The 25518-nt window shown below is 54.2% G+C and overlaps 7 protein-coding genes across 7 annotated transcripts; 4 read left to right on the top strand and 3 right to left on the bottom strand.

The window, feature by feature from the left end:
• Positions 1-3764, top strand: BDW47DRAFT_99037 (DEAD/DEAH box helicase). Its single transcript, XM_024820792.1, has 10 exons — positions 1-1042; positions 1094-1276; positions 1327-1810; positions 1869-2040; positions 2088-2249; positions 2301-2747; positions 2818-3238; positions 3290-3404; positions 3481-3596; positions 3650-3764. The coding sequence occupies exons 1-9, from the start codon at positions 212-214 to the stop codon at positions 3510-3512; spliced, it is 2847 nt and encodes a 948-aa protein (XP_024675433.1). The 5' UTR covers positions 1-211; the 3' UTR covers positions 3513-3596; positions 3650-3764.
• A 116-nt stretch (positions 3765-3880) lies between these two features.
• On the bottom strand, positions 3881-4953 carry BDW47DRAFT_99039 (uncharacterized protein; the record flags this gene model as incomplete). The annotated part of the gene is made up of 2 exons (XM_024820793.1): positions 4329-4953; positions 3881-4243 (listed from the first exon to the last, which is right to left on the bottom strand). Exons 1-2 carry the CDS (start codon positions 4915-4917, stop codon positions 3882-3884), a joined length of 951 nt encoding a protein of 316 aa, XP_024675434.1. The 5' UTR covers positions 4918-4953.
• Positions 4954-6322: 1369 nt separating this feature from the next.
• Positions 6323-11611, top strand: BDW47DRAFT_99043 (CORVET complex membrane-binding subunit VPS8). The gene is made up of 3 exons (XM_024820794.1): positions 6323-6975; positions 7025-7457; positions 7510-11611. The coding sequence occupies exons 1-3, from the start codon at positions 6637-6639 to the stop codon at positions 11478-11480; spliced, it is 4743 nt and encodes a 1580-aa protein (XP_024675435.1). The 5' UTR covers positions 6323-6636; the 3' UTR covers positions 11481-11611.
• Positions 11612-12581: 970 nt separating this feature from the next.
• BDW47DRAFT_54996 (glycoside hydrolase family 16 protein) lies at positions 12582-14030 on the top strand. Its single transcript, XM_024819291.1, has 3 exons — positions 12582-13184; positions 13293-13716; positions 13834-14030. Exons 1-3 carry the CDS (start codon positions 12820-12822, stop codon positions 13993-13995), a joined length of 951 nt encoding a protein of 316 aa, XP_024675436.1. The 5' UTR covers positions 12582-12819; the 3' UTR covers positions 13996-14030.
• A 500-nt stretch (positions 14031-14530) lies between these two features.
• Positions 14531-18546, bottom strand: BDW47DRAFT_99049 (putative capsular associated protein). The gene is made up of 7 exons (XM_024820795.1): positions 17916-18546; positions 17797-17855; positions 17407-17723; positions 16920-17336; positions 16712-16864; positions 16231-16661; positions 14531-16180 (listed from the first exon to the last, which is right to left on the bottom strand). The coding sequence occupies exons 1-7, from the start codon at positions 17960-17962 to the stop codon at positions 14602-14604; spliced, it is 3003 nt and encodes a 1000-aa protein (XP_024675437.1). The 5' UTR covers positions 17963-18546; the 3' UTR covers positions 14531-14601.
• A 318-nt stretch (positions 18547-18864) lies between these two features.
• On the top strand, positions 18865-22642 carry BDW47DRAFT_99050 (ribosome biosynthesis protein KRE33). Its single transcript, XM_024820796.1, has 2 exons — positions 18865-22079; positions 22208-22642. The coding sequence occupies exons 1-2, from the start codon at positions 19081-19083 to the stop codon at positions 22416-22418; spliced, it is 3210 nt and encodes a 1069-aa protein (XP_024675438.1). The 5' UTR covers positions 18865-19080; the 3' UTR covers positions 22419-22642.
• A 58-nt stretch (positions 22643-22700) lies between these two features.
• BDW47DRAFT_99051 (putative disulfide isomerase) lies at positions 22701-24415 on the bottom strand. Its single transcript, XM_024820797.1, has 3 exons — positions 24144-24415; positions 24067-24074; positions 22701-24000 (listed from the first exon to the last, which is right to left on the bottom strand). Exons 1-3 carry the CDS (start codon positions 24300-24302, stop codon positions 22800-22802), a joined length of 1368 nt encoding a protein of 455 aa, XP_024675439.1. The 5' UTR covers positions 24303-24415; the 3' UTR covers positions 22701-22799.
• Between the last annotated feature and the right edge of the window lie 1103 nt (positions 24416-25518).

The following is a 25518-nucleotide window of genomic DNA, read 5'->3' on the forward strand; positions in this document are numbered from 1 at the left end:
AAAAGTGAAAGTCCAAGAAACGCCTCTCCAGGACAAGTCATCTTAGCATTTGACAGTTCACAGTGGCTGGACAGTCCAGTCGAGGAACATCACGCCCAAACAAGTCATATAAACGCACCCCACCACCTCTGACCAAGTGTATATCCTTGTATTGATGAACACTCCCTCAATCACCACCCACCACCTGTGAAGGGTGATAGATGCCCAAGGAATGTCGCCACAGCCCGGGCAGCCATTCCAGACCCATGGCTTTCAGACCTCCATGGACATCGCCCGCCAGCAGACCTATGAGGTCCCCTCGTTGGCAGGCCACAAGCGTCACACCGATCAGGGCCCCGTCGAGTCTCACAAGGCTCCAATCACAAAATACCCCCTCGCTACGACTGCAAATAATGTAGGCAGCCACCGTTCTATCGTCCCGTCTGGCTTTACGCGCGCTTCTGTGCTGCCTTCCAAGAGGCGTCTGGTTGCCAGTGAAATCCGTCCCGTGACTGCCGGTGTCTCGGAGGGAGACGGTCCCCAGCCGGTAAAGGCAAACGCTTCTGCGGACTGCCCCGATCCCCGCCAGGCTCCGCATCTGTTTCTGAGTGACCGCCGGTATGGGCTCTCGCCGGCGTTGGTGGCCAACTTTGCGGCCCTCGGGGTGAGCAGTATCTATCCGTGGCAGGCGTCATGCTTGCTGGAGCCGGGGCTGCTGGAGGGACGGAGACACCTCGTCTACACGGCTCCCACGGGCGGAGGGAAGTCGCTGGTGGCTGATGTCTTGATGCTGAAGCGGATCATTGAGAACCCGACGCGCAAGGCGATCATCGTTCTCCCTTATGTGGCGTTGGTCCAGGAGAAGTTGAAATGGCTGAGACGGATTGTCCAGGGTGTAGAGAAGAATGTTGATGATACAGACGACCCAGATGTGGAAATGAAACCGTATCATCTGCGTTGGAAGAAATTGCAAAAGTCGATTCGCGTCACTGGCTTTTTTGGAGGTAGCAGAACGTCTGCGTCATGGGCGGACACCGATATTGCGGTCTGTACGATAGAGAAGGTAGGCATATTGAGATATCGATGGGAGGGTTCGTGCTAAGATCATCTCCAGGCAAACTCCTTGATCAATTCGGCTGTTGAAGAGCGCAGCATTGGGGATTTGGGTGTGGTCGTTTTGGATGAGTTGCACATGCTCGATGACGAGCATCGTGGGTATCTTATTGAATTGGCTGTCACCAAGTTACTTTTGCTACAGCAAAATATCCAGATCATCGGCATGAGCGCTACTCTTTCTGTAAGCTCAGTTTCCACCTGGACCGCCAGAAGCCTTTCTGACATTTGCAGAACACCGAACTGCTGGCAGAGTGGATGAATGCGAATTTTTTCATTTCCACGTATCGGCCAATTCCAATAGATGAGTATCTCGTCTACGAGAATGCAATATACCCTGCGACCACCTCGAGACAGCTGTTCCAGACAATCTCCAAACTAAAATCTTCTCCAGCGACGTCTTTTACGGAGACTATCCCCCCACATCGGGTGATCCAACCGTCGACGTTCCGGGAACTCTCCAACCAAATGACAAATTCGATGGTTGCCTTGGCTATTGAGACAGCTGATGCAGGATATGGCGCGTTGGTATTTTGCGGTAGCCGACAAGGCTGCCAGATCCATGCCGCTATCATTAGCGAGGCGATGCCGATGCTACCCGACGTGGACCCGGAGGAACTGGGCAAGCGGCTGGATCTTGTGGCCGATCTGCGTAGCCTTCCAACCGGTCTCGATCCAGTTCTGGAGAAAACACTTCCGCGAGGAGTAGGATTTCACCGTGAGTGGCTGGTTAGATTGCTCGTCTTAACGTCTGAATTGATAATGCTTATTTCTAGATGCGGGAATGACTACCGAGGAGCGCGAGTTGATCGCGCAAGCTTACGATCAGGGAGTACTTAGGGTACTAGTAGCCACATGCAGCCTCGCTGCTGGAGTTAATCTCCCTGCAAGAAGGGTCATTATCAATGGGGGGCGTATGGGCCGGGACCTTGTAGGTCCAGCAATGCTGTAAGGCCCTTGAACATCGGATGAATTCTTTAGACTAACTAGTAAAGGCGTCAAATGTGTGGAAGGGCCGGTCGCAAGGGAAAAGATGACTCGGGGGAGACTTATCTAATTTGTGGAAAATCCGACCTAGAAGACGTCTGCGACCTCTTGGAGGCAGACATGCCAGCCATCGAGAGTTGTCTAGCGCCGGAGAAAAGAGGTCTCAAGCGGTATGCTTTCCATCCAGAAATGCTTACAACCTCATCACTAACGTAGTACAGGGCACTCTTGGAAGCTATCGCCACCGGACTTGCGTCCGGCTACGAAGCCATCAAAGAATACGTAAAATGCACACTTCTCTGTCGAACGGTCGACAAGAAGATAGCGTACGCCTTCATGCATTCTTCCCTCCAGGAACTAACAGAAGAGGGCCTTCTAAACCTCCGTGACGACGAAGCCTACGAAGCGACCCGACTCGGCCAGGCTGTGGTTGCGTCTGGATTCGCGCCCGAAGACGGCCTGTTCGTCTACGAAGAACTAAAAACAGCATTGCAGGCCTTCGTGATGGACGGCGATCTCCACGTCTTCTATATGTTCACGCCACTACAAGTGGCCATGGCTTCGCCAATCGACTGGCCCATCTTCCGAGACCAACTGGACAACCTCGACGAGAGCGGTCTGCGCGCTCTTCAATTCGTTGGCGTCAACCCAGGCTTCGTAAACTCCATGTACGCCTCCCTCTCCATCCCACCCCTCAACCCTCCCACATCTTATCCCAAAAACTCACGCTTAATACAGGGTCCAAACCGGCTCCACCCTCAAAGAAACCACTCCAGAACAAACCAGACAAGCCCGCATCTACCGCCGCGCCTACACAGCCTTCCAACTTCGCGACTTAAGCAACGAAGTTCCCCTAGCATCCATCGCCACCCGCTACCGCATTCCCCGCGGCGCCGTCCAAACCCTCGCCCAACAATGCCACGGCTTCGCAGCAGGCATGGTCAAATTCTGCCAGCGCATGGACTGGGGCATGCTGGCCGCCGTGCTGGATCACATGCGCGATCGCCTCGAAGCAGGCGCCCGCGCTGACCTCCTCGAATTGGCCCAGGTGACGTTCGTGAAAGGGTGGACTGCCCGTCTGCTCCGGGAGAATGGGTTCAGGAATTTGAAGGCGCTGGCTGAGGCCGATGCGAAGGATATAGTTCCTGTTTTGACGATGGTAGGCGATAGGGACGGCGCAAAGGCGAACAACTCGTTAATTGCTCGATAGGTCAACCCGCGCAAAACGCAGAAAAGCCAGCTCCACCCGTCGGAGTTGGAGCGGTATTCGAAGAAGTTGCTTGCTAAGGCGGAGATTATTGTTGCTTCTGCGAATAAGTTGTGGGGTGCGTGTCCTTACATACCTACTTTCTCCGCTTTTAACATCCGTGGTTGCTAATATTGACTTGGGTGAAATGACAGATCGGGAAATGCAGCTCGAATTGGATGAATAAGGATGGGGATCTTAGATGCTGATTTTGGAACTTGAGCCTAGCATGGAGGTTTCAGTTTGATGGGATTTGGACTTGGTTTTGGATGTTGGTCAATGGTATCCAATACCCCGGCATTTGCTGATTAGTTGTGGTTTTAGGTGCGAGAATATCGAATACAGCTACAATGGATAGATGCAGCATTTATACGAGGATATGAATTCAACGACATGATAGATTACCAGGGCGCTTCAAACCACCACCAGGTAATCTGACATCTTTTGTTTTAAAGCTAGCCATACTGTAGAAGAATCCCACCCTATTCCCAAAACCTCACCCTTAATACCAACCCCGGTTCACGCCATTCACAAAACACCAATCAAAAACCAAAGATCAAACCCCATTGAGCCTGTCCTGCGCAGCCATCACCTCCCCCTGATCCACAAAATCTGCCAACACAACATTCGGCAACCGATGATAGATCGACTCGCACAGCTCCGACTGCGCCCCGATACTGCCGTCCCCGGACGCAGCATTGGTCTTCGCCGCGTGCAGCCGGTCGGGGATCAGAACGCCTAGCACTTCCTTATCGAGGAAGTGGTTGACGATGTACATGCGTCCGTCGGGGGAGGCGCCGGGGGGCCGGTCAATGCTGCAGTTTGGGAATGAGGCGTCTGTTATGCCGTAGGGCGTTTCGAAGAAGTAGGCGAATTCATCGAGGATGTAGGGGGTGGTTTTGGGGTCGGAGCCGTAGTCTGTGTGTTTGAGTTGGCTTTTTCGTTTCTCTCTCTTACTGTGGGGGGTTTGTTTATAGAGGGGGAGGAGGGAAGGGGTACATACCCAAAAACACAACCAGCCGCTTGTTATTCTCAATCAAACTCCCCAGCGTAGGCCACGCATCCATAGCCAACACATCCGGACTCCCCTCGGGCACAAAAGCATACTCATTTACCTTTGCCTCCGCGAACGCCTGATCGAAGCGCGAGACGGGCAGATTGTCCCCGTTCGTCAGGAGCAGGGTAACCACTTCGTCCGGGTGCGCGTCTAGCCATGTTTTGACCGTCTCGAGGAAAGACACCAGCGTGCCGGCGTCTTCGAGAAAACAGGAGGTGTGGCAGAGGCGGATGGGGTCCTTCTCGTCGAGGGATTTGTGTGTTTGGCCTTGGAGGAAGCGAATGCCGAGGTCGAGTTGCTCTGTTACTTCGAGGTTTTGGTTTTGTTGGGGGAGGGGCCCGACGAAGGGGCTGTCGTGGGCGCCTAGGTGGGTTAGTTGGGAGTATTTGCGGGTGCAGTAGGTGGATTGGCCGTTGCAGGCTTTTGGTGCTGCTGCTGCTGCTGCTGTTGCTGCTGCGGAGGAGACTGGAGATGGGTGGAGGAGGAGAGTGGGGAGGAGGAGGCTTAGGGTTAGGTAGGAGAGGGTGGAGGCCATCGTGGGATGAAGTTATTTTAGTCTGGTGAGTTGCAGTGGTCACGAAGAGTTGGCTACTTTGGTTGGTTGACTGATATATTTATAGTTGTTTGTTGATAAGGTATATTATATTTATAGTGGTTATTGACAGACAACGAGGGAACAGTTCTTTCCTTTGTTAGTCAAACAATGACTGCATCACGCTGGAACAAGACTGACCGGACGACTCCGCATGGGATCAAGGAACCCTCATCCTCACGCCATGTGATGTCGGGATTGGTCAGGAGTGCTGAGAGGAGAGGGGTACAGCGTGAAGCGAAGGATCATTCCTCTTGGTCCTTACTCAGTCCAGTTAGGTTGGAAGACCGGGGTTGAACCGTAGTACATATAGCCTTAGAAATGTAGATAGGTGGGTAGGGACTGGGTCTGGATGGGTATGTACGTGCATATCCTGGATAGCCGGGCGGCTACATGTCTGGTGTTGTTTATAACTTGTAAACAGGAAGGATCAAGGTTGAAGCTTATTCTGATATCTGTTCCTGTGATATGCGGAGCTGGTGATGGGATCATCTGGTCTGGTCATGATAGGATGATCGAGATTATTTATAACCCAACATACCTGGTAGATCAGTAGATGTTTAATCTTTAGGTAAAATAATACCTATGCAAGGTACTGATGGGAAATAAGGATACTCAAAAGGAAGGTATGTAGGAGGAGGTAGAAGAAGACTGTGTCAGCAGCATTGTGCATTCTCTAACGCGTGTTGGTATATTCCATCCTACCTATATACCTCAGTGGGTAGTGAATTAGCAGTATTATTTCTCAATATCAAGCATGCAAATTATATGCACTGTCAATAGTTCATTGGAGTTCGTAGGATGTCTCTATATGATTCCCATTAAGGTTTGTATTCTAGAATACCCCTTGGTTATCTCAGGTACCCAGGTCAACAGGATTTATAGGATAACAATTTTAACAGATAGATATATAGAAATGAAGGGCTAAAAGATTCAGGATCTTTGTTATTAGCACGAGTATTCAATTCTCCATGTTCTCGGCGAGTTTATAATAGACAGATTATGCGATAGTGAGAGACTATGAATATATATAGTGTACAGCTGAGAGCAGTCAATCCTGCACACGTAACTTGGTTAGGTTGGCAACTAAGTAGAATTCAGAAAACCCCCCTGAATAGAGATATCTCAAAAATAGAATAAACAAAGTATTCTAGTAGGATGAAGACAGTTCCCCAAACTGAGATGTCTATACTACAAACTAAACCCAACCGAGTAATCCACCGTTCACGCCCCAGGCCATTCCCGCTTTGAACTCCCCAGCTTAACCAGTTCAACCAAACCAACCAAACCAGCCTCGTTGATCTTCGCCCTCTCCGACCTCTCTCCAATCTCCACCCTCCACCCTCCAGTTCACCGCACCACCCCTCCAACTCTTTCTACTAAAATCCCATCCAACCCCGGATTGTTATCATCCGCTGGACACCTTCCTCAACTCCGCGACTCCCCCCGCTCCCGATCTAACTTCCGATCGTCCGTGAGGAGGCCTGCCCTGCTCCGCCCCATCCTGTCGCACCAAGCTCGCTTTGCCGCTCGTGAACTGTCACCAACCTCCCCCCCCTCCCCCCCCTAGATCGTGTCGGCGCCGTCCTTATTCCCTAAGGTTAACCGATACTGTCTTTTGCCAGTCGACGTGGAAGCGATGGTCACCCGAACATTTCGCTGATGAGCTCCATGATTGAGGGTAGTGATGACGGGGCACGAGAGGATGAGCTCGACCTGGGCCCGGAGGAGGACAATATGCACCGGGTAGCCAATGGCGTCACAGACGATAGCTCGTCACGACCGCAGAAAGGACCGGAGGCAGGCTCAATGGCCGACGGGGAGGAGGACGAGGATCTCCCGAATATAGACACCCAGGACCGTGCCTCGGCCCAACCCACCCCTACACCGGTCGCCGATGCGACTGATGGCGTCTTGCCCTCGCCCCGTCCTGGCCAGCTCGATGGATCCGGTAGCATGGACGAGACCACGTCCAATCCCGATGACACCCCGTCGCTACATGTTGGTTGCGACCGATGCTCTTCCCCGTGATCCCAGCTGATTGTTTTAGGGTTCGCTTCCCTCCTCGTTAAGCAGCAGTGCGCTGGCACTGCGGAGCTCCCCTCGACCCAGCCCCAGTCCGTCACATCGACCCTTCGATCTTCGTTTCCAATCCCGATTGTCGACCTCGTCCTTGGGCGGTTTCCGACCATCGTCTCCCTTCTTGTCCCACATCCATTCTCGGAAGTCGTCTCTCACCAGCCGGTTATCCCCCGGCACCCCCGACATCGATGCGGACCCCCAGGGACCCTGGGATGTTGTGCGGTGGACAAAGCTGCGGAAGATCACCGGCCAGGCGTTTTCTGAAGTGGGCAAGAGGAACTTCGGACACCCGTCGTGCTTAGCGGTGTCAACCGCGATTGTGATCGGGACCTCGAAAGGCGTCATTCTGGTATTCGACTATCAGCAGAGCTTGCGAACGATCATTGGCACTGGTACAAAAGGTACGTTCATACTGTTTATGGTGATCTGAGCTGTATTGACTTGCGGGTGTAGCGGTGGAGTGCGGGGCTATCACGGCGTTGGCGTTGTCCGCGGATCATACAACAATCGCGGCCGGCCATGCATCGGGGGATATCTTTACCTGGGAGATCTCCAAGTCCGCGCGACCGTTCCTACATATCCCACCAATCCCGGCGAATCAGATCGACAGCCGAACGGCCGACGGCCACGTCGCGGACGCCTCGGTCATTCACATCGGGTTCCTGGGAATGAGGCGCACGGCACTCGTGTCGGCCGACAAACGAGGAATGGCGTTTTCGCATCTCGCGACTCGCGGGATGGGCGCGATCGGTCGGACGGTCAAGACCACCAGAATCCTGGGTCGCTATCCGCAGCACATCTCCCATGGCAATCAGCCGCGGCGGCCGAGCTCCGTCCTCGCATTCTCTCCGCTACCACTGGGCAACGTCGACCAACCGACGGACTCGCTGGGCTTGGTTGCGATGCTGACGCCCTTTCTCCTGGTCATCGTGTCGACGACACCGGTGGCGCACACCCAGCACAAGGTGCCCCGACCCAGAGAAGTGGCCGCCCACGGCGCAATGACGGGGGCGCTGGCGTGGTTTCCGGCCATCCGGCTCAAAGGCAGTCAATCCCAGACCTCGATGACGAAGCTGGTGTACTGCTGGTCGAACGTGCTCACCGTTCTGGATGTCTCCGAATTGAAGACCGACGAAAACCCGGATCGGGACCGTCGCCCAACGCTGACGTTCAAATCGCGGAGTCGCTGGAAGGCTGACGAGGCGATCGTTGCCGTCCAATGGCTGAGCCGTTCCGTCTTGGCCGTGCTCACCATCACGCAGCAATTGTTGATCCTGGAAGATCATACCATGCGCGTCACGGAAGCGGTTGATCTTCTCAACCGGCATATATACCACGTTGATTTGTTTTCGGCACAGCTCCATTCGCTTGTCGAGCAGTTGGACGAAGATGATACGTCGATGCACGGCGTGGTGGCTGATGCCTTCTATATGAGCTTCCGCTCCTACAAAGGACGCCTGTTCCTGTTGAGCTATAACGAAGCGCTCGCCGGTGGCCTGTCGAACTGGGCGGACCGGTTATTGGCGTTCATGGAGTCTGGGGATTTCATCGGGGCCATCAAGCTGGCGACCTCTTACTACCAGGGCAACTCGGAGAAGCTCACCGTCGGCCTGCCCGATGAAGACGCGCTGAGAGAGCCTCTTGTCCAAACAAAACTTTTGGAGATGATGACGGCTTCCTTGAAGTACGCGTTCGGTCGCAATGCCGGAGCAAGCAACGAGCCGCTCGGAAGCCCGCAACTGGAAGAGTTGGCCGAGGTGTCCATCCAGGCGTGTGTCTGTATGGCGAACGACGACTTCCTCTGGGACGAAGTCTTCACGTGGTATGAGGAACACGGAGCGCCCGGGATCTTCCTCGATGCGTTGGAGCCGTACATTGTCGAGGGGACGGTGCGCACTCTGCCTCCGACGGCGATCAAGGCCTTGATCAACCACTTTGCGACGAACCATACCGCCTCTCGTCTGGAGGAGATCATTTGCCTGCTTGATACCACTACGATCGATATTGACCAAGTGACGTCGCTGTGCAAGCATCACAATCTGTACGACGCTTTCATCTATGTCTGGAACCGCAGCCTGGGAGACTACGTGGGACCGCTCCAGGAGCTGCTGAGGCTGATTCCGTCCAACGAAGCCCTGGCCAACGGGGACTCGGTCAACGCCATCAAACAATACACGAATGCGATCAAGATGTTCCCCTATTTGTCCTATGTATTGACCGGCCGCATCTACCCCACCGGAGACGAGATGGACGAGACCGAGGCGACCCAGGCCAAGGCCGCCTTGTATGACTTTCTCTTTTCGGGGAATCTGTCCGGCACAGACCCCGGATCCAACGGATCATTTGCCGATCTGCAGACCATGCTGAAGTTCAGCGCACCCAGTTTTATGAGCATGCTGAACGAAGCGTTTGAGGACAGTTTTCTGAACGAGCAGGAACCCGATGAGACTCCCTACCAGGGGAGATCCATCAACCGGCAGTATTTGATCACGATCCTCCTGCAGGTCATGACGCCGCCGGCTTTTGAACCTACGGATACTATCTATCTTGACATGTTCGTTGCTCGTAACCAACCGAAATACCCCCAGTATATCCTCCTCTCTGGCAGCACGGTACATCAGGTTTTGGAGCGGCTGTGCCAGTATCCTAGCCCGGAGATGGCGGAAGACTGTGAGCTCAGCGCCGAGTACCTGCTGTCGTTCTACCGACCTCCTGATATCCAGACCATGATCCCGCTCTTTAGAGCGGCCCGGTTTTTCCGGATCCTCAAGTCGACCTATCGTGCTGAGAAGCGCTTCCCTGAATTGATCCTCACCTACCTCGAATGTCCGAACGAGAGGGAGACGATCTTCACCTGCTTACAAGACTGTCTTCGCCCGGGATCGATCCTCGGGAAAAAGCAGAGGCGCGGTGTTGTCGACGTGGTGAAGGAGCATGCGGGTGAACTCCTTGCCATCGATGTGGAGAGGACTGCTCAGACCATGCAAGACTATGCCCCCGAGACGCATGAGACATTCCTCGGTGTTCTGAAAGATGATCCCCACGGCCAATATCAATACCTGTCTATGATCGTCGAGCCTGCGGCGCAGGCTGGAGCCGAGCGTCGATCATCGAAACCCGTTGAAAACTGGATGGTGGAGCGGTATGTTCAGTTGCTGTGTCGATACAATCCTTCGCAGGTAGCCACCTTCGTGGACGCGCTCCGTGTGGGAGACGTGCGGCTCGAGGAGCTCTTGCCGTGGATGGAGGAAAGCGGCGTGGTGGATGCGGCCGTCATCCTGCTGGCTCGACAAGGCCAAGTCCGGAGTGCCATGGACCGTCTCATCGGACATCTCGGGATGCTGGAGTCGGGCCTGGTGGGCATTCTCCGCAGTATTCAAGCGAGTCCCGATTCCGCCAGCACCGCGGAGGCCATTGACGACCTCGTTGAATCGTTGGACAAGTATTCTCGGGTCGGAATCTGGCTTTGCCAAGGCCAAAGCAAGACCGCAACGAAGACTCCGTCTGACAAACAAAATGGAACGCGAGCAAACCAACCGCTTTCGTTCGAGGAGAACCTCTGGCTGGATCTGATCGAGTCGGTCGTCCGTATCGCAAGCAGTGTCTTTTCGCTGATTCCGCGGGAACAGGCCGACAACAACGCAGAGGTGAACCGAGCCGCCGCCCCGCTGATATCGGCGTTCCGTGCGCTGGTGCAGCAAGTGTTCAGCGCGCTACTGTCAGGCACGATCCGCATTGGCGGGTCCAGCGATCGCAGCGGCATGGGCTTTCTGCGGATCCTCCGGGCCTTTCTTACGCGTGCGGCGCAGTGGTCGCCCTCGCTTCTGGAGCTGCGGGCCGTCCTGGCCTCCGTGTTCTCGGCATACACCTACGAGAAGTCTCTCCTCGCTCTGGCGAACGGGATGCTGGACCGCGATTTGTTTGTCCATGTGGACGAGGTGACGCAACTGCGCCAACGTGGATGGCGACCGCGCGGGCAGGTGTGCGAGCTCTGTCGGCAGCGCATCTGGGGCCCCGGAGTGGGTGCTCGATACTGGGATGCATGGACGCAACGACAGGCCGACTCGCACCAGCACCGTGTCGCCAAACGACTCGGCGAGCGAGACGATCCCGCGCGCGCCCGCGGCAAGGGCAAAGGGGTCGCTGTGGCGGACGCTGGGAACCAGCCTCTCCATCACACGCACCACACCCATCACGACGAACATGCGCACCCGGTGGACTCGACCGATGCGACCGCGGGACCACCCAGCGATGGTGGGGAGGCGCCCCTTGGACCGGCCGTGGTCTTCTCCTGTCGACACCTGTATCACCGGCAGTGTCTTGTGGACCGTGCGGAACAGATCGGATCCACGCGGAAACGGGGATCAGGGGGAGGCGATTGGGAGGCGCTGTCGTGTATAGTTTGTCCTGTACATAGTGATTGAGTGACGGGGATGGGTGGCTTGGTGTTGTAGTAATTACGATCTCTCCCATGACCATTATGATCCACCTCTCCTCTCCCCTGTAGATCACCCTCATCTAATTGAACGGATACATACGGGATGGCAGGAGCAGCCAAGCCCGCTTGACATTATTTAAAGGTATTTCAAATGCACCTCAAGTCCATTTTGGGGCGTGACTAAGACAATCAATGAATCAGACGGGGGTTTTGTCTGGATCATCTGCACGCGGTCATCCGTTCTTTGTGCATGATGCAGTCCTCTCCTCCAACCTTAATCCACATACTCCACGCTCTCCATCCACAGTGCCGTCCATGGTTTCCTCCGATTGGATCTATCTGTCAGCCGGGCAGATCTTCAGGTCGTCCATTCATCCTCCCCACCTCGTCATCCTCCCGCGCTTCCACTGAATCACCCGCCCCTCCCATCGGTTACTGAAACGGTCTCGGCCAGGGACATCCTTTCTGCAACAGTTCCGAACAAGCCATCCTGATACTGTCATCAGTCTAGTTTAGTTTCGAACCAGCTTCAGGGTTGGTCGAGTTCGACCCAGCCCTCCCCTCCCCTTCCCAAAAGAAAGCCTTGTGCCACGCGCCACCTGGCGGGTTATGTGTGTGCTCTCTTTGACAGGAGATCGCCTCCTACTTGGCCGGCTAGGACATTTCTTTCATCCCCTGTTCTTGTTCTTCTGTCTCCTATTGAGAATGGCTTCCACCCATTGTCGACTGTACTTGAGGCCGGTCCACGACAGATCTAGCCGGCTTCAAAGAGACTTGCGGCTATGGTACTACGTTCGACCCCTCTACCTCACTCCATTGTTCACATGGATGAAACGCACATATTGGTGACTCCCAAGCCATGTCATTCAAACCCACGGGGCCAGCCCCCCGTTCTCTCTGGTCGGGTGGGTGTATCATGGCTGACGCCACAATCTCGCTAGCACACCAGAGATGGGAGAACCCGTTGCGTCCGAGGGGTATATATATCGTGCCTGGGCCTGGCAGGTCTGGGGGAGTGTCGGAAGAAAAAGACTCCTCTTGTAATACACACAACGCTCCTTTGTACTCTCGGGCTGTGGCCTTTATTGATTGATTCTCCGAAGGTGGTTGTCGCCGTTCCTTTACTTTTTCTTGACAAGTGCTGGACGTGCTTTGCTTTTTGGTCTGATATATACATACCTATCTTACCACCTTCTTCACTCTCCTTGGGGATTCCCATTTAACGTCTATCCTTGATATCGATCTGGAGTTGATCTCCTGTATACTTTTCCCACTCCTTACCATATTTATATACCCTTCTCTCATTCAAACGAGATACCTGCAATATGCAGCTCCTCTCAACACTCCTTCCCATCCTGGGCCTGTCCCTATCCCTCTCTCTCCCCACCACAGCCTACGTACTGCAAGACGACTACGGCACCTCAAACGCCTTCTTCGACCAGTTCACCTTCTTCACAGACACCGACCCCACCCACGGGTTCGTGAAGTACATTGACCGCGGCGCCGCCCAGAACGCCGGCCTGGTCTCCGCCGACGGCGGGTCCGTCTACATGGGCGTGGATTTCAAGAACCAAGCCAGCGGGGGGCGCCAGAGCGTGCGCATCTCTAGTAACAAGAGCTACAACCATGGCTTGTTCATCTTGGACTTGCAGCATATGCCGGGTGGGATTTGCGGGACGTGGCCTGCTTAGTATGTACTCCCTTCTCTATCTCATACTTCTCTACTCTCAACGAGAAAGGGGGAAAAAAAATAAAATAAAAAGAAAACGGTATGTATCTAACAAAGAGACAAAAAAAGCTGGCTCCTCGGCCCCAACTGGCCCAACAACGGCGAAATCGACATAATCGAAGGCGTGCACGAGCAAACCACAAACCTCATGGCCGCCCACACCTCCGACGGCTGCACAATTGCCAACACAGGCTTCTCCGGCGCCCTCCAATCAAGCAACTGCTACGTCTCAGCCCCCAACCAAGCCAGCAACGTCGGCTGCAGCATCTCCGCCGGGTCCGCGCAGACCTACGGCGCGGGGTTCAACGGCGGCGGTGGCGGCGTCTACGCGACGGAGTGGACGGGCTCCGCGATCAGTATCTGGTTTTGGCCGCGCAATGCGATCCCGGGGGATGTTTCGGCGGGGAATCCCAATCCGGCGGGGTGGGGGACGCCTGTTGCTAGGTTTGCGGGCGGGTGTGATGTTGATGCGAAGTTTAGGGATATGCAGATTGTACGCCCATTCTTTCCCTCCCCCCCCCCTTTCGTTTTTTCCCCTCTATCCCTTTACTTCACTTCCACCCCATCTGCTCGATTTGTGATCAAAGAAGTAACTAACAACACCCCAAAGGTCTTCGACACAACCTTCTGCGGCGACTGGGCCGGCTCCGTGTGGAACTCGGGATCGTGCGCCTCTAAGGCAGGCTCTTGCACGGATTTCGTCGCTAATAACCCTGGTGCTTTCCGTGATGCGTATTGGCGGATTAATTCGTTGAAGGTTTATCGACAGTGATATAGATCATTTTTGGGTTTAGTATGCGCCGGGGGTACACTCTCTTGGGATGATGGTTTGATATAGTCGATTATGGGGTTTTGTTGGTGGTGGTGGCGGTGGTGGGTTGGTTTAGATGGATGTTTATAGCCTGACTATATATAGTTGGATACGCTCGTTTTTATGAAGTAGCTTAGTTTAGTTTATTCAGTGTTAGTATTTATACTTATATTCATGTGAAATGAGATTATGATACGTGAGTGCTACGTACATTACTGGACTAACGACCCACACTCCAGGAGAGTCGAACTGTCCAAGCTGGATAGGTGATTAGGAAGCCGTCATAAATTTACACTATGTCTATATACATTATCGTTTCATGGAAACAGAGACCAAATCAACGACAAAGACAGCTGCAGACCGCTCCTCCAAACAGAGACAGACGCCAAATAGAAGTAATAGCCATTGCTATAATGCATGTTGGAAACAGTATGGCGGAGTCGCTGTCAGTTGGTTAGATAGATAGATAGGTACTACACCTATGAATAGAAGCGAAAGAGGAAAGAAATAAGAAGAAAATAAGTAAATAACCAAAATATCTGACCAGCTCTATATACTTCTAGCCAACTATAATTTAAACCCCAACTCATCCCTCCTATCATCCGTCAACCGCCCCCACTCCAACAATAACCTAAAGAAATAAATCTCCATATCCTCCTTCCGCAGCACCTGCTGCGCCCACTCGCGGCCCGACTCCGCAATCCAGCGCCCGCGCGAGCTATGCGGCTCCATCAGCAGCTTGCGCTTGGCGGAGCCGTCCACATCGAGGGTGATGTCCGCGCCGGCGAAGTAAGCGAGCGTGCTCCACAGGCCGTGCAGGCGCAGGTCGACAGGGACGAAGTGCATCCAGGCTGTGAGGCGCGAGTCGAACCACTGGCGGAAGAGGCCCGTGCGGAAGGGTAGGCTGTGGCTGAGGAGGAAGGGGAGGAAGCGGCCGCTGAAGCCGGCGCCGTCGGCGTCGAAGAGGAATCGGTAGGCCCAGTGGCCTTGGAAGTCGATGTGGCCCGATGGGTGGAACTCGTCGACTTGCTCTTCGCAGTCGCCGTCCGAGCAGTGGTCGACTTGGGAGAGTTGGACGGTGGCTTCGAGGCCGAGGATGTCGAGGGGCGCGCGCCCGTCGAGCACTTGGTAGGAGTAGGTGGGGGGTTCGGCGCCGATTTCGGTGGGGAGGAGCACGGCGACTTTGCTGAGGGTGTTGTTGTTGACGAGGTGGGTGAGGCGTTGGCGCGGTTTGCCTTTCCATTGTCCCATGGCGCTGGTGCCTTCGGAGGTTGCGCCGATCCAGAAGAGGCGGTTTTCTTTGTCTTCGTATGGCTCGTCGGGGAATTCTTCTGATGGGCTGTAGACGGCTTTGTCGACGTAGTTCCAGGGGCTGGGGTACAAGATGTCGCTGAAGCCGTGGAGGGCGCTTTGGCTGAAGACGGGGATCAGTTCCTGCGAGACCTTGAAGGAGGCTGGGGACTGGATGAATCCGTGCAGGAACGCGAGATCCGGCTGGTGGCAGATGTCGGTGGCTACCTCCCAGTTGGAGGGAAACTGCCCCAGCGAGTGCGGCCGGACGCAGCCTAGACATGTGCTGGTTCGGTCCCAGATCCGCTGCGAACGCGCTTTCGAGGACGGGGGGCAGAGGACGCTGACGTAGCGATCGAAGATGTTTTTGAAGGAGCTCTCCACGAACCTCGTGTCCGTCGATTGATCGGCTGGCTCGATAGGAGGCCAGGTCTCGCTACGGTCTTCGGACCATTCGCGCGATGGGTCCTGGTTCGCGAGAAGATCCCCGGACCGCGCCACTCCCTTGAACACACTCATCTTCTCCCAAGGGACCGCCACTCGCGGCTCATCGTCCAGGTTGAAAGCGATGTCCATGTCGGGGAGGTGCTCGACGAACTTCTGGATGATCTCAATGGCGCCACCCACCATCCACGCGTGGGTGGGCTTGATGCCTTCCTGAATGCGGACGGTGCCGTTGCGGATGAGAAGTCCACCAATGCTGTTCCATGGGTTCGTGTTTAACAAGTGCGTCTCTTCCCGGATTTGCTGCGGCGATAGAGCGCGGAACGGCAGCAGATTTTCGTGGATTTGATCAAACTCGTCCAGCACGACCGATTTCCTGCTGGTCGCATATTCAAACCACTTGTCGAAGCCCCTATACTGCCGTCAGCGGGCCGCTCGCGGCGGGATGCGGGGACTACTCACGGTGGTGGATGCTGTTGATACTTGTCCCGGTAACGTCGGACAGCTTCCGTTAGGCTCTCACTAATATTAGCCCGGGCCAACCACGCGCTGTGCTGCTGCTGGGAGTCGTGGATGAGCAGATCGATCGGATGGAGATGGGCAACACTGGGCTGATGGCTCGCTAAGATCAGCCCGATGCCGAACAGAAAAACGGTAAACGCCCGGATAGCGATGTTGAAGACATGAAGCGGTTCCGGCTCATCACCGCACGCTGTCCGGCCAGCCAAGAATACGATGACGCTCAGGAAGACCGACAGGAGCGAAAACAAAGCATATGAAGGAAAAATCAACGGAAACGGCTGTTGTCCGTTGAACAAGGCCGAGGACCACGTGAAATAGATACATATAAAGCCGGCTAGCGTGGCGAGCCCAACTGCGCCGTAGGATGGAATCTGGGTTTGTTAGCCTGGCTCAAAGAGTGCCCAGCGGAAACATCACTTACAAGCTGAGATGCAGACACGACCACCAAAGTCACCAGGAGCCCTTGACAGACCGAGCTTCGCAGGAAATGAGAACTGACAAAGCCACCATCATCCCATATCGAGCTTGTCTTTTGGGCAATGATATCAGTGGTCGTCCAAACCAAGGCGACTCCCTGCCAAGCAGGCGGTTAGCGAACTGCGATTGTTCAAGTCCAGCGTAGAACCTACAAGAAAGCCCAAGCCCCACGAGATCAACGATTGTTTTCTACCTCTGCCGTCTCTCGACCGTCCGCCTTTGGGGGCTAATTCGCCAGCGCCGATCAAAATCACACAGTCGAGGAGTGTGCTGAGCACTTTGAACATGCGGAGGCGCGGATAATGGCCCGAGGTGATGGGGCAGATGAAGGTTGACTGCCGACCTTTCTCGAAATCACTCGTCATCATGCCCCCGATCAAAAGGAGAACAGTCGATATCAAGTATCGAACGCGCGTTTGACAGACGTAAAAGTGCACGCGACTGACGAGGTTGATGAGGCTGCGGAGCAGCACATTCGAAGGCCCGTCGGGTTGGGTCCATTTGGGCGTCGGTCGGGCACGCTGGTTGCGAATGTAGTCGTATAGGGCGACTAGGAAGGGGATCGCCCACTGTAGACAGTTTCCTCATCAGCATCGACTCGTCTGATCGTTGTGACTTGATTTTGCAATGCGCACTCACGGTGTAGCCGGCCGGTGTACACCCGTCATCGATGGTGAATTCGCGATACAACGCCACCCTTATAGAGCCCACCGCTGACAGCAAGAGAACCTTCGCCCACCGTCTCCGATTGAATTTCCGCGTCGACGGGAAATGGCCGCCATTGAGGTTGGATGACAAGGATGCCTCCTCGAGGGTCTCGTCGCGTTCGGTGAGAGGTATGGACGTGTACTTTTGCGGGGAAGACGACTTGATTTCCGTAGGTATGAAGAAGCTTAGGATAAAGAGCGTAAACGCGGCAAGGTAACATGTAAGGATAGCTGTCTTGACAGGATGATCTGTACGGATCCACGCGATCTGTCAGTTCAACGGCGCAACACAGGAGACAGCAGACCGCCCATTCGAACGTACCAAAGGCAAAGGTAGTGTTATAACTCGTAGAAAGAACTGTACAACTCAGTATAAATACACTGGAGTGTTATATTTGATCAGCTCAATTTTCCGGAGACGAGTGACGGTCGCGTGCGTACCCCAACGAAGCCCGAAGGCCTGTCTCCTGGGAGAAGAGAGTGACCATGTTGCATTAATCACAGTAAATATTGAACGCCATTACTGCATCACTTCCCAATTCGCAGCATTTAGTGGAGTTCGCAAGCAGGGAAGGCGATCGTGAGACGACCGGGGGGCAAGGGGGAGAGCTTTGTCCAGTCGGATAAATCAAAATCACGATGACCGGAGGAATAGTATTTTAGAAATGAATTAAGTCTTAATGACAGATCTGCGGAGAAGGACCCCTAGACATTGATCTCATGGAGTGGGGACATCAAAAGGGGAGAGGAGCGAAGGAAGGGAGAGCAATGCGATGGGCAAAGACAGGGACCGAAAGGTCGAGGAATGGAGCAAAGAGAAGCCCAGAATAAAAATAAGAAAATTGTAGATATGTCGATGAAACAAGCCTGGACCGTGGAATGAGGATCAGCTATCAAGTATCCCAGGCAGTCGATGTCATCGATCACCACATCCAATATCGTATTTTGGTTCTTCCTATTTTCGTGATCTTGAAATCCGCGTTATTTGCACATAATCCTGGATCCCTACAAAACCGAATAGATAACAACGTCCGTTGAAAATTCGCCTGGCCTGATCAAGCGGGGGTTGTGCATTTCTTGTCACCAGGGAAATTCCACAGACTCTCCCATGGTCCCAGGCCTCGTCATCCAGCAAATTAACCAGAGTTGAGGCCAATCAACCGCCATCAATCCTGCTTTGAATCGCGTCGATCCTTTCCCAGCACAATCCTGCTGAGGTCAGCATCCAGGCACTATGCGCATAGCGCTGCACTATAAGAGCTAACCTGTTTGGGTTAGGCTGCTATGCACGTGCCTGTGCCAAATGACTAATCAACAGATCAGATACAGAAGGCGGTGGGTGACGGCAAATCACGGCTCCGCTGATAACTTTTTTTTTTTCTTGTCGGCGCATACGAAAATATTGTCCCAAGCGACAGCAATCTTGCAATTCGATTCCCACCAACCGGCCACTCTCTCTCCTCCCGTTTCCTAAAGGGTTTGGACTGTCCCACGGAGGACGCAAGGTTGTGTGTGGGCAACAGTTTCCCCCGCCAATAACTCGATATCGTTCGTTTGCGCTACCGTCGATATACCGATAATCTCGTGAAGCCGACAGCTGCCCATCATGCCTCGCAAGGCGATCGATTCGCGAATCCCTGCGCTCATTCGGAATGGCGTGCAGGAAAAGAAACGAAGCTTTTTCGTGATCGTCGGTGACCGCGCCAAGGATGTCATCGTCAATCTCCACTATCTCATGTCGAGCGCCGATGTCAAACAGAACAAGTCCGTTCTCTGGGCGTACAAGAAGGATCTGCTAGGGTTCACCAGTCACCGGAAGAAGCGTGAGGCGCGCATCAAGAAGGAAGTCAAGAGAGGCATCCGGGAGCCGAACTCGGAGGATCCGTTCGAACTGTTCATCACCCTCAACCAGATCCGTTATGTCTACTACAAGGAGACGGAGAAGATTCTCGGTAACACCTACGGAATGTGTATTCTCCAGGATTTCGAAGCCATGACGCCCAATTTGCTTGCACGGACGGTCGAGACTGTCGAGGGTGGAGGAATGGTCTTGCTGCTCTTGAAGAGCATGAACAGCTTGAAGCAGCTCTACACCTTGTCGATGGACATCCACTCCAGATACCGCACGGAAGCCCACGATGATGTCGTTGCCCGGTTCAACGAACGGTTTATCCTGTCCCTAGGCAGCTGTGAGTCGTGTCTGGTCCTCGATGACGAGATGAACGTCTTGCCCATCTCCGGAGGCAAAAACGTGAAGCCGCTTCCGCCCCCCGAGTCGGTAGATACGACCAGCACGCCTGCCCAGAAGGAACTCAAGACAATCAAGGAGAGTCTGGCAGAAACGCAGCCGATCGGATCGCTGGTCAACCTGGCCCGGACCGTCGACCAGGCGAAAGCACTGTTGACATTCGTTGACTCCATCACGGAGAAGACGCTTCGCAACACGGTGGCGCTGACCGCCGCGAGAGGTCGTGGTAAGTCCGCGGCTCTTGGTGTGGCCATTGCGGCCGCCGTCGCGCATGGATACAGCAACATCTTCATCACCTCTCCGAGCCCGGAGAACTTGAAGACCCTTTTCGAGTTCATCTTCAAAGGATTCGACGCGCTTGGGTATCTCGACCACGTCGATTACACCATCTTGCAGTCGACCAACCCCGACTTCAACAAAGCGGTCGTGAGGGTCAACATCCACCGTCAACACCGTCAGACCATCCAGTATATCCAGCCCCAGGACGCCCACGTTTTGGGTCAGGCGGAACTGCTCGTCATTGATGAAGCCGCTGCAATCCCGCTTCCCCTGGTCCGCAAGCTCATGGGACCCTACCTGGTCTTCATGGCGTCGACCATCAACGGTTACGAAGGAACGGGCCGGTCTCTCTCCCTAAAACTGATTCAACAGCTCCGAGAGCAGTCGAGGGGTGGCCTCAAGACCAATGGCCAGGAGGACATCGATGTCGCCGATCGCGCCACGGGTAAGGCTGCGAAGAACTCGGAGAAAAGCTTGGGTGGTCGGTCTCTGAAGGAGATCACTCTGTCCGAGCCTATTCGATATGCGCCAGGAGACCATGTGGAGAAATGGCTGAACAGAGTCTTGTGTCTCGACGCAACGCTGCCCAAGTCCAAGATCAACACCCAGGGCTGCCCGCACCCCTCCAAGTGTCAACTCCTGCAGGTCAACCGAGACACCCTGTTCTCCTTCCATCCCGTCTCCGAGAAGTTCCTCCAGCAAATGATGGCCCTGTATGTCGCGAGTCACTACAAGAACACCCCCAACGATCTGCAGTTGATGAGCGATGCTCCGGCGCACCAGCTCTTCGTTCTCGTGCCGCCCATCGACGAAGCCGCAACCAAACTCCCCGAACCCCTCTGTGTCATCCAAGTGGCGCTGGAAGGTCGCATTAGCAGACAGAGTGTGCTCAACGCCCTAAGCCGCGGCCAGCGAGCTGGCGGTGATCTCATCCCCTGGCTGGTGAGCCAGCAGTACCAGGACGAGGACTTCGCAGGTCTGTCGGGCGCCAGAATCGTCCGCATCGCCACGAACCCTGAATACATGAACATGGGCTACGGATCGCGCGCTTTGGAGCTGCTGATTGATTTCTACGAAGGCAAATTCACCAGTCTGTCGGAAGATGCCGAGCAGGCTCAGGAGCACATGGTTCGGGTCACCGACGCAGAGCTTACCAACTCCAGCCTCCTGGACGACAACGTCCACGTCCGCGACATCCGCTCTATGCCGCCTCTCTTCGGCAAACTGTCCGAGCGTCGCCCCGACGCCCTGGACTACGTCGGCGTCAGCTACGGACTGACCCCCTCCCTGCACAAGTTCTGGAAGCGCTCCGCCTTCGCCCCCGTCTACCTCCGCCAAACGCCCAACGAGCTCACCGGCGAACACTCCTGCGTGATGCTGCGCACCCTCTCCCCGGGATCCAACGACCCCGCTTGGCTGGGCGCCTTCGCGCGAGACTTCCACAAGCGCTTCCTCGCCCTCCTCTCCTACCAATTCCGCGAATTCCCCTCCGTGCTCTCCCTCAGCATCTGCGAATCCGCCAACGCCGGCGCCAAACTGGACACGGCCACGACGACTGCTCTCCTCAGAAAGGCTGACCTCGACGCCGCCTTCTCCCCCTTCGACCTCAAGCGTCTCGACAGCTACGCCAACAACCTCCTCGACTACCACGTCATCCTCGACATGGTCCCCACCATCGCAGAGTACTACTTCGCCGGCCGCCTCAACGGCCGAGTCAGCCTCTCGGGCGTGCAGCAGTCCATCCTGCTCGCCATCGGCTCGCAGCGCAAGAATCTCGAATCCCTCCAGTCAGAGCTGAGCCTGCCCTCATCGCAGCTTCTCGCCATGTTCCTTAAGATCGTGCGCAAGATGTCCTCGCACTTCCGCAACCTCGTCGAGGGCGCCGTCGCCGATACGCTTCCCGCGGAGAAAATCCCCGTCAGTAACGCCGCTAACGACGCCCACGATGAGAATGCCGACGAGCGTTTCAAGCCCCTCGCTCAGAACCTGGACGACGAGCTCCGCGAGGGCGGAAAGCAGGTGGATAGCGAAATGCGCGAGAAGCAGCGCGCTCTGATCGACTCTTTGCCGCTTGAGCAGTGAGTTCCCTCTTTCTTCTCCCCTTTCCTTCTCCTTCTGGCCTCTCCCATACAAGAGTCTTCCAGCCTCCCCCCGTCCAATTGAATGGAATGAATGGAATGAACAATAACTGATTCCCAGTCTCCAGATACGCAATCAATAACGGCGACGCCAGCTGGGAAGAAGCCGAGAAGCAAGTCCGCGGCGGCGGCGCCTCCACCGTCAGCATCAAGTCGTCCAAGCAGAGTAAGCGCAAGAAGGGCGAATCCGCGCGCGAGCTCTTCGACACGGAGGTCGACTCCAAGAGACAGAAGATTATCAAGAAGGGGACGGAGGGGAAGAAGAAGAGCAAGCATTGATTTGTTTACATTAGAGAGGTTTCATTTATTTCTTGTTTATGAAGATGGTTGGTTTCGAGCTAACACCATGGAGTGCAAATGCCATGGAATGCAATCTGGCGTCGTGTGGTTTCCTTTCCTTCTTTGTGTGTATGTATGTGTGTATGTGCATTTTTTACGATAATTGGCGTTTTTCATTTGGCTGTTTTATATATCCACTAGATATTTACTGTGTTGCAGTGATATTGAAGAGAGAAAATTAAAAGTTTTTTTTTTTAAAAAAAAAAAAAATGTTAAATAGCCGTTAAACTACATTTACCCTGCGCTACTCTTTCGAGCCATTTTTCACGAGTATGGTATCCTAAACGCCCGCTATACCCTGGGGCAGACAGTCATACCAACTTACAATTCATCGTGATCGGCTGCAGCCTCCTCCTTCGCAGCGCCAACAATGCCCTCCGGCAGCTTGCTCTTCGACCCCTCACCTAGTCTGATGGCATCGATCCAGGTCTCTACCGCCTTCTGCCCGTAGGCGGCGCTACCATCATACCTCCTCCACCAGCCCCTACGTCCGTTGACAGCGATGATCTCGACCTCCGTGGCATCCGCCGACAGGCCCAGACCGTCTCTCAGGGACTGGGCTTTGTCATTGGTGCTGGGTACGCTGTAGAAGGGGAAGAGCTTCGTCTGTCTGAGTGCGTGCTTGTGCGCGATCTCGGCAAGGCTCGCCAGGGCTTCCTGTGCGGGGCCGGACTCGCTGGACTCGGGGACAAGAGCCAGGACGCAGGTACCGGATTTGGGCATGAGGCAGGCGGAGTCTAGGGCTTCTGCGGATGCGAGCGTGTCAATGGTGTGGGACTGGACGGGGGGTTGGGCTGCGGGCTTTTCCTGCGCGTTGTCATTATCTTCATCGTCAGCAGCCTTTGACTCCGTTGATTGAGTTGGCTTGCTGGAGCTTTCAGCGGACTTGGTCGCTTTGGTTGACTTGGAGGATTTGGACTTGGCGGGGGCAGGGTCTTGGTTGGGCGCCGCAGCCTGGCTGAGGAACTCGACCATGGGCTGCTTCTTAAGCTCGCCATCATAAACGATAGGATCTTTGCCCTCCCCAGGGAGCAAGACGAGGGTGGGGAAGCTCTCCACCTCGAACTTCTCCACCGCGTCGGACTCCTTGCTGCGGACCTGGCCGACCTTGATCGAGTCCAGGAAGTCGATAGCGAGGGCGCGGATGAGGGCGCTGGTCGTGCCCTTCTCCGTGAACAGGAGAGCCTTGGGGCTCTCTTCGTCCTCGGAAAGCCACCCGTCCAGGTCCTTGTCCGTCACCTTCTTGACATGGTTCGGGATGCGGTCCACGACCGCGTCCACGATGGCTTTGGCGCTCCGCGCGCCCTGGTAGTCTTCCACTCTCGGCTTGCCGGGCTTCTTGGACGGGGTCATGATCTTGAGCGTCGGGAAGCCCTGGACGCCCAGTCGGCCGCAGAGGGGCTTGTTTGTGTCATCGTCGCAGTTGACCGCGGCTACCTTGGCCAAGCCGTCTAGGTTCTTGGCTGCTTTCTCGTAGGCGGGTTTGAGGTTTTGGCAGTGGCCGCACCATGGCGCGTAGAATCTAGCGACGCGATCCTGTTAGAGCTGGGGATGAAGGTCAAGGGGTAAATAGAGGAGAGCTGCTTACTCTACGATCTTCAAGCCAAGCGATGTTAGTCCTGCTGTGACTGTCTACTCTGGAACTTCGGTCTCGAGTCCACTTACCGACGGGTAGTTCGAGTTCGCGATATGCTGATCGTAAGTCTTCGCATCTACCTGCAGCACAGGCGATTTCTTAGTATACAAGCCATCGGCGCTGACAGGGAGAGCTGCCAGAAGCGACGCGACGAGAAGAAGCGCAGGGCTAGACTGCAACTGCATCATGAAGTAGAATCAAAGCCTGAACTTTTAGGACACGTGTTAAACATAAGACGTAGCAGGAGGAATGTCTCCAGGGCCAGATAGGGAGCCGGGAGGAATTATAAGCTCGAGGCGAAGGTGAATGGTGGCTGGATGGGGAGATTGACGCAAGGTGTCCTGAAGCTCTTGGCGCGTCGCCCAAATGGGAAAAGCGACAAATTCCCCAGATCAGTGCTTATTGTTAGCCTTGGTGATATCAGCAAACGATGATGATATCTTTACTACAGGTATTGGAAATATAGCAAATTAGAGAAACAATAACACTCTGCTGCTAATAATTTGTATAAAATAGTAAAGGCTATTTAGTTTAGTGCTTTAGTTACAGGAGTTATCAAACAGGAAGGAGGATCAAGGCTGCAAAGATATAGACCTCTTTTCCTATTCCAGAATCTACCTGCTGACCTCTTATGTTAGAGAGAGAGAGAGAATTGTATTATTCATTTCGAGTAGAAGTGATTTTTTGTCTCTGCGATATATGCTATCCAAAGTACCATCAATATTCACATATGGTGTAGATCAGAAAGTATCCATGTTATTACTACTAACACAAAATAATAATTATATAGTCCTCACTGAACATGACATCTTCTACTCTATCAATATCATTAGCTATCCCATAAGATACTATCTGTCGAGAGGACGTTTTGAATAAACCCTTAGATAATAGACACTATAAGACTAACAGATAATATAATATACCAAATAAACAGATATTCTGGTATAGTGGCTGAAGGAACATGAAGTATACATTATTACTTGATGAACGGAAGAAGATAGACTGAGACGTTTGATCAAAAAGCCAGTATAGACTAACAGGGCAGGGTCAGAAATAGCGAGAAAGATCCTTTTATACAAAGTGCCAGTGGTAAAGGATGAATGGTTGTGAAGAGCATTTCATACCCCGGCGGTCAGCTCTGCAGCCACTGCTCGAAGATCTTAAGCACAGCGTCCTCTGTGAGGACTACATACCTTCCCCCGACAAACAGGCGGTCATCCGATAAGCAATTCGAGAGAGAGACAGTTCCATTAGTCTCGACTTCGACCAGCGTAAGTGGGCCAAGGCGAGACACTGAAATTGACAACGAACCGTTTATTCCGCAAACATTAATTATGGTAGACAGTCATCACGTTGTATTTGGGATAGACTAGTCACCAGATGGATATTGTCAATAACTTCCCA

Source organism: Aspergillus candidus (assembly GCF_002847045.1).
Source record: "Aspergillus candidus strain CBS 102.13 unplaced genomic scaffold BDW47scaffold_4, whole genome shotgun sequence".
NCBI lineage: Eukaryota > Fungi > Ascomycota > Eurotiomycetes > Eurotiales > Aspergillaceae > Aspergillus > Aspergillus candidus.

Excerpts from the sequence above, each read along its gene's own strand:
- BDW47DRAFT_99037 (XM_024820792.1), top strand. The coding sequence starts at position 212 with ATGTCGCCACAGCCCGGGCAGCCATTCCAGACCCATGGCTTTCAGACC. Across the intron at positions 3,239-3,289 it reads TAGTTCCTGTTTTGACGATG|GTCAACCCGCGCAAAACGCA; the intron begins GTAGGCGATAGG and ends ATTGCTCGATAG. Across the intron at positions 3,405-3,480 it reads TTCTGCGAATAAGTTGTGGG|ATCGGGAAATGCAGCTCGAA; the intron begins GTGCGTGTCCTT and ends GTGAAATGACAG.
- BDW47DRAFT_99043 (XM_024820794.1), top strand. The coding sequence starts at position 6,637 with ATGAGCTCCATGATTGAGGGTAGTGATGACGGGGCACGAGAGGATGAG. Across the intron at positions 6,976-7,024 it reads ATGACACCCCGTCGCTACAT|GGTTCGCTTCCCTCCTCGTT; the intron begins GTTGGTTGCGAC and ends TGATTGTTTTAG. Across the intron at positions 7,458-7,509 it reads CATTGGCACTGGTACAAAAG|CGGTGGAGTGCGGGGCTATC; the intron begins GTACGTTCATAC and ends TTGCGGGTGTAG.
- BDW47DRAFT_54996 (XM_024819291.1), top strand. The coding sequence starts at position 12,820 with ATGCAGCTCCTCTCAACACTCCTTCCCATCCTGGGCCTGTCCCTATCC. Across the intron at positions 13,185-13,292 it reads TGCGGGACGTGGCCTGCTTA|CTGGCTCCTCGGCCCCAACT; the intron begins GTATGTACTCCC and ends AGACAAAAAAAG. Across the intron at positions 13,717-13,833 it reads AGTTTAGGGATATGCAGATT|GTCTTCGACACAACCTTCTG; the intron begins GTACGCCCATTC and ends AACACCCCAAAG.
- BDW47DRAFT_99049 (XM_024820795.1), bottom strand. The coding sequence starts at position 17,962 with ATGGTCACTCTCTTCTCCCAGGAGACAGGCCTTCGGGCTTCGTTGGG. Across the intron at positions 17,856-17,915 it reads GGCCTTCGGGCTTCGTTGGG|TGTATTTATACTGAGTTGTA; the intron begins GTACGCACGCGA and ends ATAACACTCCAG. Across the intron at positions 17,337-17,406 it reads GTACACCGGCCGGCTACACC|TGGGCGATCCCCTTCCTAGT; the intron begins GTGAGTGCGCAT and ends AACTGTCTACAG.
- BDW47DRAFT_99050 (XM_024820796.1), top strand. The coding sequence starts at position 19,081 with ATGCCTCGCAAGGCGATCGATTCGCGAATCCCTGCGCTCATTCGGAAT. Across the intron at positions 22,080-22,207 it reads GACTCTTTGCCGCTTGAGCA|ATACGCAATCAATAACGGCG; the intron begins GTGAGTTCCCTC and ends CCCAGTCTCCAG.
- BDW47DRAFT_99051 (XM_024820797.1), bottom strand. The coding sequence starts at position 24,302 with ATGATGCAGTTGCAGTCTAGCCCTGCGCTTCTTCTCGTCGCGTCGCTT.